The sequence below is a fragment of the Ammospiza caudacuta genome, chromosome 25 (assembly GCF_027887145.1).
Source record: "Ammospiza caudacuta isolate bAmmCau1 chromosome 25, bAmmCau1.pri, whole genome shotgun sequence".
In the NCBI taxonomy this organism is placed as follows: Eukaryota; Metazoa; Chordata; class Aves; order Passeriformes; family Passerellidae; genus Ammospiza; species Ammospiza caudacuta.
Genome location: NC_080617.1, coordinates 3,284,551 through 3,303,991, shown reverse-complemented (window position 1 = coordinate 3,303,991; position 19,441 = coordinate 3,284,551). Strand labels below are relative to the sequence as shown.

The 19,441-nt window shown below is 50.4% G+C and overlaps 1 protein-coding gene across 1 annotated transcript; it reads right to left on the bottom strand.

Moving 5' to 3' along the window:
• Nucleotides 1-227: 227 nt before the first annotated feature.
• LOC131567965 (cbp/p300-interacting transactivator 3) lies at nucleotides 228-2,240 on the bottom strand. Its single transcript, XM_058819794.1, has one exon. The coding sequence runs from the start codon at nucleotides 2,017-2,019 to the stop codon at nucleotides 1,402-1,404; it is 618 nt and encodes a 205-aa protein (XP_058675777.1). The 5' UTR covers nucleotides 2,020-2,240; the 3' UTR covers nucleotides 228-1,401.
• Between the last annotated feature and the right edge of the window lie 17,201 nt (nucleotides 2,241-19,441).

Here is a 19,441-nt window from a genome sequence, read left to right as displayed (position 1 = left end):
GCATCTCATCCGCCCAGCCACACTTCAAGGACTTAGAACTAGAAACCCAATCCTTCCAACTCGAGTATCCGGTGGGGCACACAAGTGACAGGACACAAGTGACAGGACCTACAGCCCCACCAGCAGGAGCAAAGGCAACGCCTCTCGCAGCGGTTCACACCGCACGGGCACCGAACAAATGCACACGGGAGATGTTTCAGCTTTTATTTGCAAATCCATCCGTACATTCCGACTCGCCCAGGGCCCGGCAGCACCAGGGGGCAGCAGCAGCCCGGAGTCACCGGAGCGCTGGAAACAGGAGCCAGCGCAGGAAACCGAACCCCTTCTGCATCTCACCTTCTCCGAGCAAGGGAATTGGAAATCGAGTCATCTTTATCACATTCACAGAGGTGTTGGATTTAGAGTCCTGCGCGTTCAGCATAACCACCTCGAGCTGAAGCGACTATTCTGCAGAGCAGCTTGAAAACTATCCCCGGCTCGCTTTGCCCAAAGCCAGCATCTTAAAGCTGCAGTACTCTCCAGGCATCTTTCCCAGCGGTCCCAAAGCCAAATAACAAAAGGAGCCCTTGCAAATAAATAATCAAAGGAAAATAAATAAGATTAGAACTGAAATATACAGTTACATGGTCTTTATTTGGTTTCAGAGGTGGAAAAAAGTGGAGCCCGACTGCAGCTTTAAGCCTCATGCCTGAATCAACCTCAAACACTTGGTAAATTTTACAGCTGATTAGCAGTACAGGTCCGAGATCTGAAGTTCCACGGAGATGAACATTTAGGCACAAACGCGCACACCCTTCCCCAAGGCATACTTTATTTTTGCGAGTTAGAAAAAAAAGCCTGCTATGGGGAAGTGCCCCTTCCCGAGCTGAACAGACACGACTGAAGACCTATTTACTGTCACAGTAAAACATCCCAACAAATAACTAACCCCACCCACGGTTGCAAGGGAAAACTGGTTCAAACCATGCACCAGGGAGACAATTCTCTCTCAGGATCCTTCAACTCCACTGGCACCACGGATTCCACGAGCAAATGCAGCTACCAGCTGCCTATGGCTTCTTGTGCTCCAAGCCTGGTTGAGGAAAGTCGTAAGTCCATTATTTCTACTTAAGCCAGAAATCCTGTTAATGTCATTTAGAGGCAGTTCTACAGCACGAGCTCTTGATCTGCTCTCTGTTTGGGGCGCACCAACCCCCTCTCCAGAAACTCCCACACAGAAAAAAAAAAACACACACAGAAGAGAAAAGCAATCCATTGCAAGCCAGTGTCCGATGATTGTCCCTTTGGGGAGGGCAGGAATCCGGGAGAGGGCAAGGCAGGGGAAGGGAGGAGGATGGCAGGTGGGGAAAAGTTAGAAACAAACTCAAAACCACCAAGACACAAGGAGGAGCTCAAAGCCCCTCAGCAGCTGATGGCACTGGGTTGCTGTTTGCTAACAAAGTCTGAAATGAAGTCGAACTCGTTCTGTCCCAAGAATAACTCTGGCAGCTCCTGAATCCGGTCCAAGCCCAGTTCCAGGACAAGGGACGTCAAGACCTCCTCGTCTATAAGGTCAGTGTCCATAACATTCAAAGTCAGCGCCGGTGAGGGCATGTGCTGCATGCCCGGGTGCTGGCCCGGCCCCACTCTGTACTGCTGGCCCCCCGCTCCCATGGGCCCGTTGCTCATGCCCAGCGGGTGCCCCTGGTACTGGGTGTTGAGTTTTTGTAGGTGCATGCTGGCCATGAGCTGCTGCGTGCCCACCGGCCCCACGTACTGCTGCTGCTGCTGCCCCGGCCCATTGAACATCATCGCGTTCTGCATCTGGTGGTGGCCCATCTGTCCGCTGAGGCTGGCCCTCGGCCTCATGGCCCCGTCCATGCCAGCCCCTCCGTAGGGCATCATCTGAGCGGCGCTGGGCAGCGTCCTGAGCACATGCTGCCCGTGCTGCGGGGGTCCCTGCAGCCCGCTCACCCCCATGCGGTAGCCCTGCAGCCCGGCGCCGCCGTGGCTCATCGGCATCATCATGTGCTCGGCCATGCCTCCGGGTCCCCAGGAGATGACAGCGGCTCGGCCACGGCTCCCGGGGCCGGCTCCGCGTCCCGCTCCCGCCGAGCCGGCTGCCACAGAAGATCGCGGCGAGCTCCCACCTCCTCCTGCTGCTGCTGCTGCCGGGGGAAGGCGCCGCTCCGCCGGGTCCGCTGGCGGGGGAGCCGCGGCCGGGAGCCGGGCTGTGCTGCGCGGTGTCCGCCGCTCCGGCTCTGTCTCCGGCAGCGCTGGCTGGCCGAGCCGTGCCGAGCTCCGCGGGCTGGGCTGGCCGGGACTGAGCGCTCCGCTCCCGCTCTTATAGCGCGGCCGGAGGGGGCGGCCCCGGCGCCCATTGGAGCGCGGGCGGGCGGCCCGGCCCCGCGGGCGGGAAGGAGGGAGGCGCGGCGGGCTCGGTCCCGGCTCTGCACAGCTCGATAGTCCCGCCGCTGCATCCCTCTGGCACTGCGAGCAGCTCTCTGCAGTCACCTCCCCGCTGCCTTCCTCCTCTTAGTGCCACTGCCCAAGTCACTGACACTCTGAGCCTCAAGTGCCACTGCGGGGTTTGTGCTGAGCTCCCTGTTCGCTCTGAATTATGCACCTTTGTCAGGTGCTCCCGTGGCTGAGAACAGCTTGTGGCATCACACCTGCGTGGTTGGTTACTCGCTCAGAAGCATCTTCCTAGCAAGGATGCGCCAAGCTTCCAAACACAGGTGGTACTGAGGCTGTTGTACACACAGGGGTTTGCTGGTGTAACTGCAGCAGTGTCTTTGTCACCTCTGAGGTGAGCTCTTGTAGCCCTGATATTTTCTGGAAAAATCCTTTCCTTAGGATTTTTTCCTCCTGAGAAGCTGGGAGGCCTCAGGAACAAAATGTAAACATTGATTATCTGCTGCTGTGGAATGCAACAGGTGCATCTGTGATTGGTCTCATGTGGTTGTTTCTAATTAATGGCCAATCACAGTCAGCTGGCTCAGACTCTCTGTCCGAGACACAAGCTTTTGTTATAATTCTTTCCTTTTCTATTCTTAGGTAGCCTTCTGATGAAATCCTTTCTTCTATTCTTTTAGTATAGTCTTAATATAATATATATAATAAAATAATAGATCAGCCTTCTGAAACATGGAGTCAGATCCTCGTCTCTTCCCTCATCCTCAGACCCCTGTGAACACTGTCACAGGCTCTGTCTCCTGTGCCCACCCACTGAGCTTTGCTAGCCAAATTATATCACCATGGGTGTAGAGCACAGCAGCTCTGGTGCTCTCTTCAGGACGTGGTGCATTCCAGTATGAAAGAACAGCAGTGATCTTCCTTGTCTGCTTTGTTGAAGGAACTGAGAGACTTCCTTATAAAAGGAACTTATATTAGTGTTGCATAGTTACCTGCTTGGAAGGCACGGAATGACACAGTTCAGCTTGCTTCCCCAACTTCATTCTTTGTTTCTGTCCTCTCCCAGACATCTCTTAACCACAGCATTACAGACCGTGGCACTGGTGGTGACAGACAAAACTTTTCTGCTGGCTTGGAATAGGTTATTTGTGGAGTTTTAAGTGTTCTGCATATTCAGGGTACTCACAGACCTGTGAGCAGAGGAAAGGTCTAAGTCAGGCAGCATGGGCACCTTAGGGGAGTTCTGAGCAATGGTACTGACCCAAAGGGTTATTTTTAATGAATATTTCTTATCAAAACACTTTAAACCAGCAGCTCAGAGCAGAGAACACCTGGGAGCCTTCAGCTCCAAGACACCAGCAGCCAGGAATGGAAAGTGTCTTCTCTTATCTGGACAGAGCACAGGGCCATAAATCTCCAGGACACTGTGGGAGCTGCATTTGTTTGTGCCACCTTCTGCCTGGTTAGGTGGCTGGGATAGGCTTTAGGTGTTGTTGGTGAGCCTCTAGCTGATGAATCAGTTGGTTAATTGTTCATTATAATTACGTAATGATTGTTTTTTAACTCTAGAGATTTTGACAAATGACTTTTTGGTACTCATAAACACACGCTCACATACATAGACCTGCCTGCCTACGAGTTCACATGGAGATGCACACCCAGGTGAGGAACAGATGCCAGGGGAGTGTCTGCCCTGGTCTTTTCAGAGGCATCCAGCCATGAAAACATCTCTCACTTGGAGGAGAGGTGTGGTGTGTCCTGCAAGACCTGGGCAGGGGCAGGGATTCTTGGACAGGAGTAAGAGGTGGGAAAGGGCTCTCTACAGCATTTGCATTACTGGAGACCACAAAGATGGTAAATTGCTCTTCATTTTGGAAACACATCTGCAGATGACAGAACATTCTTGCTGAACACAAATGGGAAGGTCCCCTCTATCTCTGTCTTTGCTCATGCCCCTTCCCCTGCAAGGGTAACACCAATCAGCTGCTCATCCAGCCTGAGAAGAATTTCACCAGAAATGGAGTTGTGTGCCAGTTTTGTGCCATTGTCCCTAACTATTTCCCCAACATGACCTGGGGTGTTTGAGAAGAGCCAGTGCCTGCAGGAAGGGAAGGGCACAGGGGATGGGATGGTGGGAGGCATTGCAGTGAGCAGAGGTGTGCAGAGAGCCACAGCTTCCATGTTTGCCACGTGTGTGCCAATTCCCTGTGCTCTGTGTCCTCAGGGCTCCCTGTCCTTGAACCAGGAATATTTTATTTTACAGGGAGAAGCTTAGACAGTGTGCTGCAATTCACACTGCCCCAGCTGCTGGCTGGGGAGCAGAGCTGGGAGAAGGTGACCAGTTCTGCTAGCATCCTTCTCTGCCCTTTTTGGCCCAGAACAACCAGTGGGTCCTTGCTGTGCTCAGGTCTTGAGGATTAAAGACCCAAACCTCTGCAGCCCTATTTACAAACACTGTGTGTGACCCATCTAACCCCAGGCTTGTGTCTCTGCTCTGCCCTCTGTCACCAGCCCAAGGACAGGCTGGCCTTTCTGGGAAGGCAGATAAACTGCCAGATCCAGGGCTCTTGGTCAGTGAGCCCTGATTGAAGTCACCACATCAGCACCTCCATCAGTGTGTCAGTCATGCCTTCCTGACATGGGGCTTCCCAATGTCGTGGGGTGATTTTATGGTGATACTTTATTCCATAATTGTTTGTTTTATGCCCAGGAATGGCTGCTGTAGCTTTATGATGGACCAGGGTGAGGTGAGGAGCCTTGGGCTCCTGTGTGGTTTGGCTCAAATCCTCTTTCTCTCCAGTGTGCTCAGGCTGTGGTGTGGACCAGAACACTTCATTGTTCCTTTTGCTGGATTAGTTTTTCTAGCTTGAAGCAAGAAGTTTTGGGTTTTTTTCCTTCCCCTAGCCTGGAGGCTGTATTGGGAATCCTCTTGGCAGCTTTTGGGTTTTTGTCCTTGAACTGTTTCAGCTTTGATTATTTTACCTTTTTTTGGTCTATCTGGGGAGCTGACAGCTGCCACCCTGAACCTGAGACCTTGGAGAATCTGAACCAACATGAGAAAGGACACTGGAACCCACCAGCTTTGCCTGCTGTGAGGAGACCCACGCCAGCAATGTTCCCATTTATTCTGCCCAAGCTCTGTGTGAGCTCCTGTTCTCCCTTTTCCCTGAGACAAAGGGGGGCAGCTGCCATCCACACAGTCCAGGGTGGGGGTTAAGATTTTGAAATTTTGATATTTAGCATTTGTTCATTCCTTTCCTGTGTCTTAGAGGCACCCCTTTGTTTTTCGCTTTGCTTTTTGTTTTTGTTAATAAACAGTTTTGTTGGGGTTTTTTTTCACTTTCACCCACTGGTATTCATTTCTCATTGAAAAAAAAAGAGATTACTGGAACCCTTCTCTTTAGAGGAAACACTCATTTCAGAGTGTTTTCTCCTGAATTTGTCTCCAAACTGAGACACCCAGGTCTCTACTGTACTGGTACCATCAGCCCTGTGTTATCAAGGTGCATTACCCAGGCTGGGAATTAGTCAGGTTGTTGCTCCAGTGGCACCAGTTTGCCTTGGTGATGTCTTTGTCCCAGGTCAGGGCATCCATGTGGTTGGGGTCAGGGATCTGACCACCAGCACTTTGCAAATCTTTTCTTTCCCCTCTTAGGAGTCAGCCTGATCCACAGCTCTGCGCCCCCATGATTTTGTGTAGGTGAGGTGTCCCCTCCACGTGTTTGATGCCTGATCTCATGCATTGACTGTGCAGCTCCAGTGGAATTCCAGGGGTAAATTCCTGCCCTGAGCTCCCCAGGGATGAGAGGTAGCATTGCCACGTGCTTTCTCTACGATTTTCATCTTGCAGGGTTCACCAGCTCCTTGCTGGTGGCTCAGGCTCCTGGGAAGAAAGCTACAGGGGAAATGCAATGGATTTGGTCCATGTCATGTGTTATCTCATTTTCTTTTGCTGTGAGAATCCAAAATAAACTCGGGCACCCTGCATGATCTGAGAAGTTCTCTTTGGCAATACTGATCTTTGACCTATTTTTCTGTAGATCACAACAATTACTTATTCTAAGATAAATAGTAGGTTTATTAATTTTTTTTCAGATACAACGAATATGATTTATGTTCCTTTACTATACCAGTAAAATCCTTTAAATCCTCCCTCCAGAGACCAATCTGATTAAAGCACACTGCCAGGGAGAGGAAGGCCAAACAGATCTGATGGACTTGGAGGGTCCCAGGGCCCACACTGCCCACCCCACAGGGTCTGCTTTTCCCTTCCTGGTGCATCTGACCCCTTCAAATCCTGCCTGGGGACACCTCTGCTGCCTCTCCCTGCACTGCCAAGGGGTTGAAAGTTTTTCTACCTAATGTTTGATTTCTTGGGACATCCACTTTAATCAGATATTCACCATCAACTGCTGAAGGTCTCTGTACCAGATCTGGAAGGATCTTAGGGAGTTCTGCTGCACATCTAATGCTTTCCCAGCAGATTTGTTTATTGACAACCAGGAGATGAGAAGGAGGTGCAATACATTTATTTTTCATTTGTTTAAGGACCATGGCACTTTGCAAACCTCAGCTCTGGAGGTGAGAAGTCCAGCAGAGACTATGGTGCTATAAATACTGAACTAGGAGCAAATTCTGATGGAATTTCTTCAGTTTGGCTTTAAAGAGGTATGTCAATCTAGGTATGTCAAGGTAAATAGGTATGTCAAGCCAAGATTTAGAAGTTTAATTAAATATTAATTTTCTTTATACCAAGTTACACTTACAGATGTCTCTGACAAAGAGAACTGGCCAAAAGCAAATTATTTGAGACACCCTGGTACCCCACACCTATTTCTTGTCCCCAGATGGGTCTGCCATGGCCAATTAAGGTGACAACCAGCATTCACTGGGCAGGGTGTGGGGAATCTGTGGTTCCACCAGGGCCATGGGTGCCAGCATGGCCCAGCAAGGAGCTGTGGTGGATCTGGGGGCTGTGAGTGGGGCAGAGCAACATCTCCTGCCTGGGAAGGTGCCCCAGACACTGCCTGCCTGGTGATGGTCTGTGGAGCTGAGGTGAATTGCAGGGAAGGACTTTGCCCAGCACAGTCATGGTGCTGTGCCATCCCTCAGCTCATGTGGGGCAGGAACAGGCTCATGGAGCTTCCTTGAGCAAATGCCTCTTGGATGAGAGAGAGGGGATGAGTCTGGCTTTTCCCATTTCTCATTTCTCTGAGAGCAGCTGTGGGTGTGCAGCAGGAAAAGCTTTTCATTAGGATTTTAAAAACGCCTAGATATTAAGGAGGAAAAGCAAAGAGCTCAGATGTGGCTCCTCTCTGGGCACCAGCAACTGCACAGCCACACCCAGCAGCAGCCCTGCATCTCCTCTCCCTGATTTCTGCCTGCTAAAAGGCTCCTCCAGGAGAGCAGAATCTCCTGTGATTCTCTCCTGCATTTAGATGGAAACACTTCATGAAAAGCAGGAGGTGCTATGTTACTTTGGTTTTTTAAGTTTTTCTAAGCTTTCTGATGTTGACATTCTTGTAACGAACTTTCTCACACACTTTCTGTAAATAACTCATTGTTTTGCATTCCTTTATGGAGGAGGAGAAAGTTGATGGACTCTTGGTTTGTCCAGTGTCATTGGAGAGGTGGCACTGCCACTGTCACTCTTGGAAAACTATAAATGTTGGAGTCAGAAAATAAACTTCCCTTTTCCTTCACCTTGAGAACAGCAGTGTGAGCTTGTGTTCTTTCGTGCCCTATAGTGACATTGCTAGGCAGGGCCAAGGGGTGCAAACAGCCCATGGGAGAGGGGAAAGGATGGATTGAGCCCTCAGAGCCCCACTGGGTGCAGGGACTGCTCTGCAGCCCCAGCCATGACCCTGCTGGGACGCCGAGGATGGGAAGGCTGAGCTTCCTCGCAGCCTGTGGGAGCCTGCCAAACGTGCAGGCGTGCAATCTGCTTGCACAGGCTTCCTGTGGGCCCGGTGGCCCCTCAGCAGCATCTCACCCACCAGGGCCACCCAAGGGTGCAAAGGTGGCTGGGGCAGAGCCAGGCAGGAGGGGCTGGTGCTGCTGAGGAGTGGCAGCACAGCTGATCCCAGTGCCCCGTGTATGTGCTCCAACCACCAAGCTGGCTTGCCCAGGTTGTAAACAATTTTTTTTTTTTTTTTTTTCCCCCTCTGGGCTAATCTTGCTCTGTGGGGGCAGATAGCATCGCTGGAATTTTTCCAGTGTCCTTTGCAAGAGCCTCCTGCTTTGGACTTTGGCTGAGGCGCACATGAATGAGACACACGAGCTTCCTCAATTGCTTTCTCTTGTTTGCTTTCCTCTGGGGCTGCTTCCTGCTCTGCTCACTGCTTCTGGCTCCTGGTCTCCTGGACAGTGACCAGAGCAAGCTCAGCACCCCCTTGTTGTTGCCTGTATTTGCAGGGGTGTGCACCAGCCAGCCTGCTTCTAATTTTATTATCTAAGCCTCAAAAATTTGTCAAAGATGTTAGAACATAAATTATGCTAAATTAGGAAAGAAGAGGCTGAGGAACCGAATATCAAGACAAGAACTAAATAACACAAAACTATGAAACATCTAAACTATAAACAATCATATACTCTGAGAAATTCAGGCAGAAAATGAATGAACAAGAGAAAGGCACCAATCAAGAAGTGTGTGCTTAGTAGTTTGTAAAATCTATAAATATATGTGTGTAATGTAAACAATAAACAGCTTCTGCTTAATCATATTACTCAGTTGTTCAAGAGTCATAAATTGTGCTAAATTAAGAGAGGCTGAGAAACTGAATACCAAGACCACAAGAACTAAATAACAGAAAACTACAAAACATCTAAACTATAACCAATCATATACTCTGAGAAATTCAGGCAGAAAATGAGTGAACAAGACAAAGGCACCAATCAAGAAGTGTGCACTTAGTAGTTTGTACAATCTATAAATATGTGTGTGAAATGTAAACAATAAACGGCTTCTATTTAATCATATTAGTCAGTTGTTCAAGAGTCATAAATTGTACTAAATTAAGAAAGAAGAGGCTGAGAAACTGAATATCAAGACCACAAGAACTAAATAACAGAAAATTATGAAACACATAACTATAACCAATCATATACTCAAAAATGAGTGAACAAGACAAAGGCACCAATCAAGAAGTGTGCACTTAGTAGTTTGTAAAATCTATAAATATATATGTATAATGTGAACAATAAACAGCTTCTACTTAATCATATTAGTCAGTTGTTCAAGAGTCCCCGATTTCCTGCAATCCTTGTGCTTGCCTGGATGTCCCTGTGGGCTGGGATGCTGGCAGGCAGCAGAAGGGGCAGCGGGCTCTGGGCTCTCCTCACTGATGCCCTGCAGAGTGGGGCTGGCACTTGCTGAGCTCCTGCTCTGCATCCTGGCTTATTCCAGGCCAGCTGCTTTGGGTTTAGGCCTGTGCCATGTCCTGTACCATGGCTGGGGTGGGCTGCACGTCAGCCTCAAAGGCCCAGAGGGGTTCTTGTCCTGTGGCAGAGCCAAACCCAGTACAGGTGTGTGGTACCTAAGCCCCAGCCCATCCCTGTCCCATCCCTGCCCAGAGATTCCACTTATTGCCCCTCAAGTCCTCAGGGACCTCCCTATAGGGTCTGACAACAGAAAATCTGTCCTGTGTGGAGAGGGCTGGCAGCCCAAGCACCCTCAGCCATGGATGTGCAGCCTGAGCCCGGCCCAGAGGGCTCCTCCAGGTGCTGCTGTGAGCGTGGCAGGACAGGCAGCCTGCCAGACCAGTCTGCCAGCACAGCCTGTGACATGCCACAGGGCCCTCAGTGCCACCAGCTTGTGCCTCAGCAGGGTGGTGCACGTGTCACCACTCAACCCTTCCCTGTGCTGGCATCCCTCCCCAGCACAGATCTGTGGCTTGCTGCAGCCAGGGAAACTGAGGCACTGACCCTGTGGCCACAGCTGAGCCACCACCCTGCACAGGCCTGTGCTCTGTTGGTGTTTCCCACTTCTGTTCTTCCTTTCCAGCTGGGTTTTCCATGTTTCTGTATGGAGTCTCTGGTCCCTGTGACGGTGTTCACAGGGGTTTTCAGACTGGGGAAGAGACGAGGATCTGACTCCATGTTTCAGAAGGCTGATTTATTATTTTATGATATATATTATATTAAAACTATATTAAAAGAATAGAAGAAAAGGTTTCATCAGAAGGCTAGCTAAGAATAGAATAGGAAAGAATGATAACAAAGGTTTGTGGTTCGGCTCTCTGTCCGAGCCAGCTGACTGTGATTGGCCATTAATTAGAAACAACCACACGAGACCAATCACAGATGCAGCTGTTGCATTCCACAGCAGCAGATAATCATTGTTTACATTTTGTTCCTGAGGCCTCCCAGCTTCTCAGGAGGACAAATCCTAAAGAAATTATTTTCCATAAAAGATGTCTGTGACAGGTCCCCAGACAATGAATGAGCTGGCTCTGGTGTCCAAGGGAGGTTCCACTCCCCAGGTCATGGGGCTCTGCTCCTGCACAGTGCCCTCAGCACCATGGCTGTCCTGTCCAGGCCCCCAGCATGTTCTTTCCCTCCTAAAGCAAGCCAAGGAGTCAGCCCTTCTCCTGTGAGTGACCCACAGATCTGCTTTGGGGTAAGGAGGCTTTGCCCAAGGCCTGGCTCACATCACTGCCCATTGTGGTCATCACTGCATGGCCTTTCTGGGTGTCCTGGTCACCACAATTTCCCTTAGGCTGGATTTGAGGCACAGGTGGACAGAGCAGGCTGTGGTTCCTCTGGAAAGAAGCCTGCTGTGTCCTGTCCCATCATGGGTCAAGATTTCCTCTTCTTGGGTCCCCTACCATGCCCACTCCTCCCAGGACCTGCTGTGGTGGCGGGCTCCGTGGAGATGGACAGCACTGGGGCTTTCTCACTCCAGTGCTGCCTCTGTGAGACCCATTGTTCTCTGGGGCAGGCAGCCAGAGAGGTTTGGGGTTATTTGTTGTTATCTGCAGGCTCCTGCCCTGCTGCTGTGCTGGGGCAGATTAGCTGTGGCCGTTTCTCTGCTCTGCTGTTGCCTCATGCAACTGACTTGCATTTGGAGGTTGGGGTAGTCGGGGCTGTGGTGGTCAGTCTCTGTGGGGGCTGTAGAATGGTGTTTCTTTCATTATCACAGGAATATCTGTTGCTGTTTATCTGCCTTCTCTTCCCTTCGTGTTATGCAACCTCCTTTTGAGCTGTCAGTGGTTGTTACTCCAGGGCTGATGTAGCAACAAAACTCTTGCTGGTATTTCCAGACCCTCATGACTGTAACATCCACTGTCACACCTGCCCCTCTCTGACTGCATTAGGATCCCCAAGTACTTTTCCACTCCATTTATGAGTCCAGGTGTTGAGCAGGGAGTACAGCAAAGCCCTGGGAAGATGCAGGCTTTTGAATGGGCTGGGTGCTGACAGCTCTGCTTCGCGTGGCCGGGGAGGATCAGGGCTGGTGACTCAGGGCAACTGAAAGTTCTGTCCTGGGAGAGCTGCCTGGGATCCAGGTCGCTGGGACCTGTTTGTCAGGTTCCTATATTTGTTATTCACTGGCTCAGTATTCCTGAAAACAAATTGTGTTGTTGTCACCTGATTGGCATCGCAGGCGTCAGAGCGCGGAGAGTGTCCCGCGTGGGGAGCCTGTTTGGGTGGCTGGATCCCAGCTCAGCCCTGTGCCTGCCTGCAGCCCCAGCAGCTCCTCCTGCCCCTGGAACAGCTCTGGTGCTGCCTGGGGACCTGTCCTGCTCCTCCAAAGCCGGGGCAAAGCACCACAGCCTTTGCTGTCAGAGACTTTCAGACTCTCATGTGTGCCTGGGTTTGGTGCGTGGTGGCTGCAGGCTGTTCATGGAACTGTAGAACCTTCCTGAGATGGAAGGGACCCCATAAGGATCATGGAGCCCAACCCCAGGACCTGCCCAGAAAATAGAAATAAAAGCTGGAATGCCCAGTTTTAGTGCCTGTGCCCTGGACTGGGCTGCAGACAAGCCATGGCACAGCTGGGATCTGTGTGCCCCATAATCCATGAGGCTTTTTCCTTTAGGATTTGCTGTCATCGTTCCAGTGCCATGCTCAGGATGCTGAGGGAAAGTGAGAATAGAAATGGTGTAGGGTTGTAGAATTATGGAATATTCTGAGCTGGAAGGGACCAAGGATGATAGAGTCCTGCCCAGAGCCCCCAACAACCCCACCCTGGCCATCCCTGCAGCAATATCCAAATTTCTCCCCCATCCTTCATCTCCCCCATCCCTCACTCTCACACAATCATGGAATGTGCTGAGCTGGAAGGGACCCACAGGGATGATCAATCCCAAAGCCAAACCCTGCCCAGAGCCCCCAGCAAGCCCAGCCTGGGCATCCCTGGAGCTCTGGCAGCCTCGGGGCCGTGCCCATTGCCTGGGCAGCCTGGGCAGTGCCAGCACCCTCTGGGGGAAGAGCCTTGCCCTGATCTCCAGCCTGAGCTGCCCTGGCCCAGCCCCAGCCGTGCCCTGGCTGCTGTCCCTGTCCCAGAGCAGAGATGGGAGCTGCCCCTCCACTGCCCCTTTTGAGTAGCTCTCAGTGTGCTCTGCCTTCATTCTCCTCTGGTCCAGCTGAACAAGTCAAGTGACCTCAGCTACTCCTCATATTGCTTCTCCTCCATATCCTTCACTGGGCTTTGGGACAAAAACCCCTGGGTTTTGCTCTCCTGCAGCACAGGTGAGCTCTGCTGGCCCCTGGCTCAGGCTCTGGGCTGGTGATGGTCCCTGAGTCACCACTGGGCTGGGGTAGGACAGGACAGAGTCACTGCTGTGTGAGAAACTGCTGGGTACAGAGAGAGGAGAAAGAGCTGGCAACAGGCTGGTGGCAGAGCCTGAAGAGCCTTGGCAGGCTGCAGACAGGTCTGAGGAGAAGGTACTTGTGGTGGGACACTGCTTCCTTCATTTCCAACAATGTCTTTTTGGAGCATTTCTTCTTACACCAAGATTAAGCAGAAAAACCTGCCAGCTAAGCCAGGGATTTCACTGATAGGTAACTTTTTGCATAATAGCAAACCAGTCCCATGAAAATATTTGTTTTGCTCTGAAGAAATAAAGAAACAATTTTTTTTTCTTCTTGCGTCATGCATTCTCCTTTTTATCGCGGTAAAAGCTGAGAGGGAGCAGGAGCTGCTTGTGATCTTAGAAATACAGCAGAAAACATCTGTTGGTGTTTGTGGTGGGAGAAGCAGAGCTGTGCCTATCTCACTGAGCAGCCCTGCTGCTGCTGCCTGCCTGGGCTTTGGTGATCTTGTCGTGTCACCAGGGCAGTGTGTCAGAGCAGCACGTGTGGAAATCAGCCAAAACAAAGGGGTTTGTGCCCACAGAAGGCCAGGTCTTATGTGGACAGGTTTTCTTTTTAGGTTTTTTTTTTTTACAGGAAGAAAATTGTCTGGATGCTTAAGTGAATTATTCATTTATTGGGAGTAAACTGGAAATGTGTGCTATCCAAAAATGCACGTTGCTGGCCGCTATCCACTGAAATCCATGGGAGTTATTGGCATGTGTGATGGCAGGAAAACAGCTCGTGTTGCTGCTGCCATTGTCAGGATTAAAACTCAACTGCCCTTTTTGGGAACACTGACTGCTGAAGGCATCTGTTGTGTAAGGAACAAGCTGGTGGAAGTAGATGACTGTCAGGTGAGGAGAGAAACCCTCCTGCTGCTGCCAGGGCCATGCTGTGGGCTTGGGGAAGGTTTGCAGCTCCGCACTCTGCATGGTGTTGGGAGAGTTGGTGCTGTGGGTATGGGGGTGCAGGAGGGCTGGGAGCAGCATCTCTCCCTCCTCTCCTACCCTCATCTCCCTCTTTCCTCTCCCTCTTTCCTCTCCCTCCCTCCTCCACCTGCCCCATCCATCTCTCTCTGCTGCTGAATCTATGAATCTGTGGTTGTACATGATGGTTCTCTGTTGGAGACAATCTATGGTTGTCTCAAGGGGTTCTGCTGTTATTCTCAGTGAGGAAGTGGCCAAGGCCAGACTCAAATTCTGTCACTGAGGTCTCCCTGAAGCACCAGCAGACATGAGATCGTGCCAGTCATGTGTTGTCATCCTTTACTGTGTTACATCCTTTACATCCTTTAAATATCTCATTTACTGATGCCAGTGACCACAAGTGCTGCCATGTCTGGCCTTGGCAAGGTTGGGCTGTAAAGTTGAGAGCATGAAATGAGTTTAGGGAAAAGCTGAAGGTCTGAAATGGGAAAAACCACATTAAAAATCTGCAGTCCCTGGGAGACTCCAGTATAAGGCCGGGGGATGTGGAGTTACAGACCTCTCACCTGGGACAAAGTTGGAGGTTTTGGGTGAGATTTGGGCCACCACAACTCTTCCTGTGCTCCTGGCTGTGGCTTGGTTGTGCTGCACTGTGAAAGCATTCCCCTGGCTTGGGGTGAGGTGGCTGTGTTAGTGCTGTCCTGAGGACACAGCACACAGAACTGTGCTCCATGGCTGCCATTTTGCAGGCAGCCGAGTTTCCTTCTCACTGCTGTGGTTTCTGATGCTTTAGGGACTTCCAGCATCTCACACAGGACCTCATCTAGTGCTGGAGCTCTTGATAAGCAGAGAAGAAGGGCTGGGAAGGAAGGTCTTCTTCTTGCTATGGATATGTGGCATTAATCTGGTCACATTAATCACGTTAATCATGTGAGGCCCTCTCAACCCTGGAGAGCAATCTGGACCAGCTTTAAGCTTCCACCTTGGTGGCCTCAGTCCCCTGCCAGCTGTGCTTCAGAGAGTCTCCATGAGAAGGTTCAGAGGGCTTTGTGCCTCAGGAGCTGAGCTCCCCCAGAGCTGAGCAAAGAGGAGCAGGGCTGGAGCAACCAGGAGGAGAAACTGTGCAGGGCAGTGCAGCCCCAGCAGTGTCTGGGACCTCCTCTGGGCATTTTCAGCTGGATATTGTCAGGTAGGAGGATTTGGACTGGGCTTGGACTCAAGAGGACTGGAAAGGTCCATCATGGATGTGGGCCCTGCAAATGAGCCCAGGGGGACAGAGAGCTGCTGCTGCTCTCCCCACATAGCTGATCCAAGCTGCACAGGTTTCTGCAGCATTCCCAGCTCAGATTCCCCTTCCCAAAGTCCTATGAGCAATGCAGCTGCCTCCTCAAGATGTGGGAGCAGGTGACACAGCACACAGACTCTGCAGGCACTCCTGGAATGATCACCATCCATGGGGACAGCGTGGGGATGCATGTGTTCCATGGCCTCACCTAGATTGGGACATGTGTTTCACAGCCTGTGCTCCATGGCCACAGGGGAATGCCTCTGAGCTGGGACAGGTGACCCAGTGTCACTGCTCAGGAATGTGGCAGGTGCTGCCCATGTTTTGGATTCTGCAGAATTTGGGTCCCTGAGCTTTGGGTGTGTGCTGGACCAGGTGATACTGGGGGAAAGGAAGGACAAGGATGAGGCAGGTGAGGGGATCTGTGCACAGGTGGCTTTTCTGGTGAAAGCACTTGCTGCTCTCTCTCTCTACTCACATGTTGTCCCCAGAGCAGCTGCCTCAAGATATTGTACCTGGGATGTGGTGAAGTCTGTGGCTGCACCCTGGAGTGGTCTGGCTGGAGCATTGTGTCAGAACAAAGCTGCTCCAAACCTGCAGATCAAGGGCTGAATCACGGCAGAGGTCTGCCCTGCTCACTGAGGGCAGGACGGGGAGCACAGGTCTCACAGGCAGAGGCAGCCTGCTCTGAGCCTTCAAATCTTCCAGCCTGACAAACCTTGCTGAGGCATCCCTGCCTTGTCTTTGCCTCCATGTGTAGCCATGATATTTGTCGAGAAATCCTTTCCTTAGGATTTTTTCCTCCTGAGAAGCTGAGAGGCCTCAGGAACAAAATGTAAACATTGATTATCTGCTGCTGTGGAATGCAACAGGTGCATCTGTGATTGGTCTCATGTGGTTGTTTCTAATTAATGGCCAATCACAGTTCAGCTGTCCAGACTGTCTCAAGCTTTTGTTATCATTCTTTTTCTATTCTTAGCCAGCCTTCTGATGAAATTCTTTCTTCTATTATTTTAGTATAGTTTTAATGTAATATATATAATAAAATAATAAATAATATATAATTATAATGTATAATATAAATAATATATAATTATAATGTATAATATAAATAATGTAATGTAATGTAATGTAATGTAATATAATATAATGTAATATAATGTAATGTAATATAATATAATATAATGTAATGTAATATAATATAATATAAATCATAAAATAATAAATCAAGCCTTCTGAAACAGGGAGTCAGATCCTTGTCTTTTCCCTCATCCCAAGACCCCTGTGAACACCATCACATCCATGGGCTGCTCCCTTGGGCCAGGAGATCCTCTGTCCTCATCAGCTCTGTGCCACAGGGACTGGACACCTTTTGGACCTGCAGGGTCCCATCTCAGCCTCTCGTGATGTAGAAGATGCTCCAACCCCTTCATTTTCTGGCCCTGTCTGCTCCAGTAACTCCACATGCTTTCTGAACTGCAGTTTGTGCAGCAATTTCTGGACACTGCCCCTTGGAGGTCTTGACATCTCCTTGGGCTTCCAAGCACCTCTGGGGATGCCTTGGAGTGTTGTGCTGCTGCTGTCTCCCTGTTATCTTTGCAATCTGCATTAGGGAGCTGCATTAGGCCCCATGGGACTCCCAAGGCCAGGCCAAAGCACAGCAGTAGGTGGGAAGGTCAGCTTGAGGTGCTGCAACTGTTCTGTGCTGTTCTGTGCAATGTGTGAGCAGTGAATTACACGTGGAAGTGCAGGAAGTGGGGAGAGCTGGCCTTCCCCTGCCAGTCCTTTTGTGGGGTGAAAAGCATGAGCAGGTTTAGGAGCTGGTGACAGCGAGGAGCAGGAAGGGGAAGTGTGAGGGATTATAAATATCTGGCTCTCCAGGGGCAGAGCTGTGAGATACTGGTTTCCATGAATAGGCTCCTGGAGCATGACACTCTCTTCCCTCTTTCGTGTGGCTGTGCTCCAGATAACAGAAACCACTGCTGATTTCCTGAGCTCACTATCTTTGTCAGAAAAACCCCAAACAGCAGCAGTTTATAAATAAGGCTTAGGAAATGGAGCTGCTATTCTGAGGAGCAATGAAACCAGCAGCTTGACCAGCTCAACGCCTCAGTTCTGGTTCACAACGAACTCGAGCCATCACAGGAAGAAACCTGAAGCCTTTCACAGAGAGGAAAGGGGAACTGAGCTGCAAAGCAGGCCATGGTAATGCAGTGCAGAGTCAGGGCCTCGGCTGCAAGGGGCTGCCTGGCCCTTCCTAGAACCAGAGATTCTTCTAGAACCCTTCTAGAATCAGAGATTCTCCTGAGCTGGAAGGGACCCACAAGCATCATCGAGTCCAACTCCTGGCCCTGCCCAGGACAGGCCTAAGAATCACAAATTCAGGCCAAGAGAGGACCAAGAGAATCCCACCCTGTGCCTGAGAGTGTTGTCCAAAAGCTTCTTGAATTCTCAGGCTCCACCATTCCCAACCTGCCTGCAAGAGCCCACAGCCACAGTTACCTGCTGTCACCCTGATTTTTTCAGATTTTCTAAGCCTTCTGAGGCTGACATTCTTGTAGCAAACTTTCCACACACTTTCTGTAAATAACTCATTGTTTTGCATTCCTTTATGGAGGAGGAGAAAGTTGATGGGCTGTTGGTCTGTCCAGTGTCATTGGAGAGGTGGCACTGTCACCCTCCAATCTGCTGTCACTTTTGGAAAACTATAAATGCTGGAGTCAGAAAATAAACTTCCCTTTTCCTTCACCTTGAGAACAGCGGTGTGAGCTTGTGTTCTTTCAAGTCCTATAGCAGCAACCTGCCACACCTGCTGCACCAGAAAACACCCAGCTCCTGGTTCCCTCTGCTTCTGCAGCCTGTGCCATTCCAGGGCTTTGCACTAACACCAGTGGACAACATTCCACCTGGATCTGTGCTCTGCCTCAGCCAGATGCTGAGGAAACCTTCAGCAAGATAGCAGGAGCTGAAATGAGCTCAGGGATGTCTGCTGGAGGTTTTCTCACAGTTCACCCTTGGCCAGTGGGTCAGCCCTGTTCTGGAGCTTCTGGGTATGAACCTGGCCCAAACTGTGCTGGAACCCCCAAACATGTGTGGGCATTTCTGGTTCAGTGCTGTCCTGGCACAGAGGAGCAGATCTGACAGGGTGGCTGTGAATGGGGAAGCCCTCAGGAAGGGAATTCCTGAAGCTCCAGCACTTTGGAAAGTGAGATATGGATCTCCTGGACTGGAGAGTGTTTTGAGACATGCAGTCATCAGCACAGCCCTGAGAGCTGGAGGTGCTGAAGTTTACCCTGGAGAACAGACAGCAGAGGAGGGCAGGAGAAATCTCCAAATCCACAGAGAAGGTGGAGGATGGATCTTTCTGCCATGATCCTCTAAGAGGCTTCAGCTGCAGGGAGGAGGATTCAGGTGAGATCTTCCTGCTTGGAGACAGCGCTTTATCTTGTAAGAGCTTTAAAAGAGGACAATGCAAGGATAGCTGAGCATTGTCAGGAGGGCAGGGCTGTCTTCATCCAAAGTCCCTTCTAGTCTCAAGGTGATGCCACATCCAGCCTATGAGGTTCTGTGGTCTGTAGGGTGCCTGTCAGGGTGTGCTGAGTGTCCAGGGTGGAGCATTTGCCCTTTGCAGCTCCTTGTGTGCAGTTTCACAGCTCAGGCCAAGAGAGGACCAAGCTGCTTGGTGCCGTGTGGAGCATCCTGAAGCAGCTTCCTTGTGGGCAGGAAAAGAGGTCTGTGTGGATAGCTGTGCCACCCAAAACTTGTCATTGCTTGCATTTTGAGAAGGTCATGTGTCCTGGGGGTTGTTGAACCTTGATAGGTGTGACCATGTTCACAGGGGTGTGAGGATGAGGGAAGAGACGAGGATCTGACTCCATGTTTCAGAAGGCTGATTTATTATTTTATGATATATATGGTATTAAAACTATACTAAAAGAATAGAAGAAAGGATTTCATCAGAAGGCTGGCTAAGAATAGAATAGGAAAGAATTATAACAAAGGTTTGTGGCTTGGACAGAGTGATTGGCCATTAATTAGA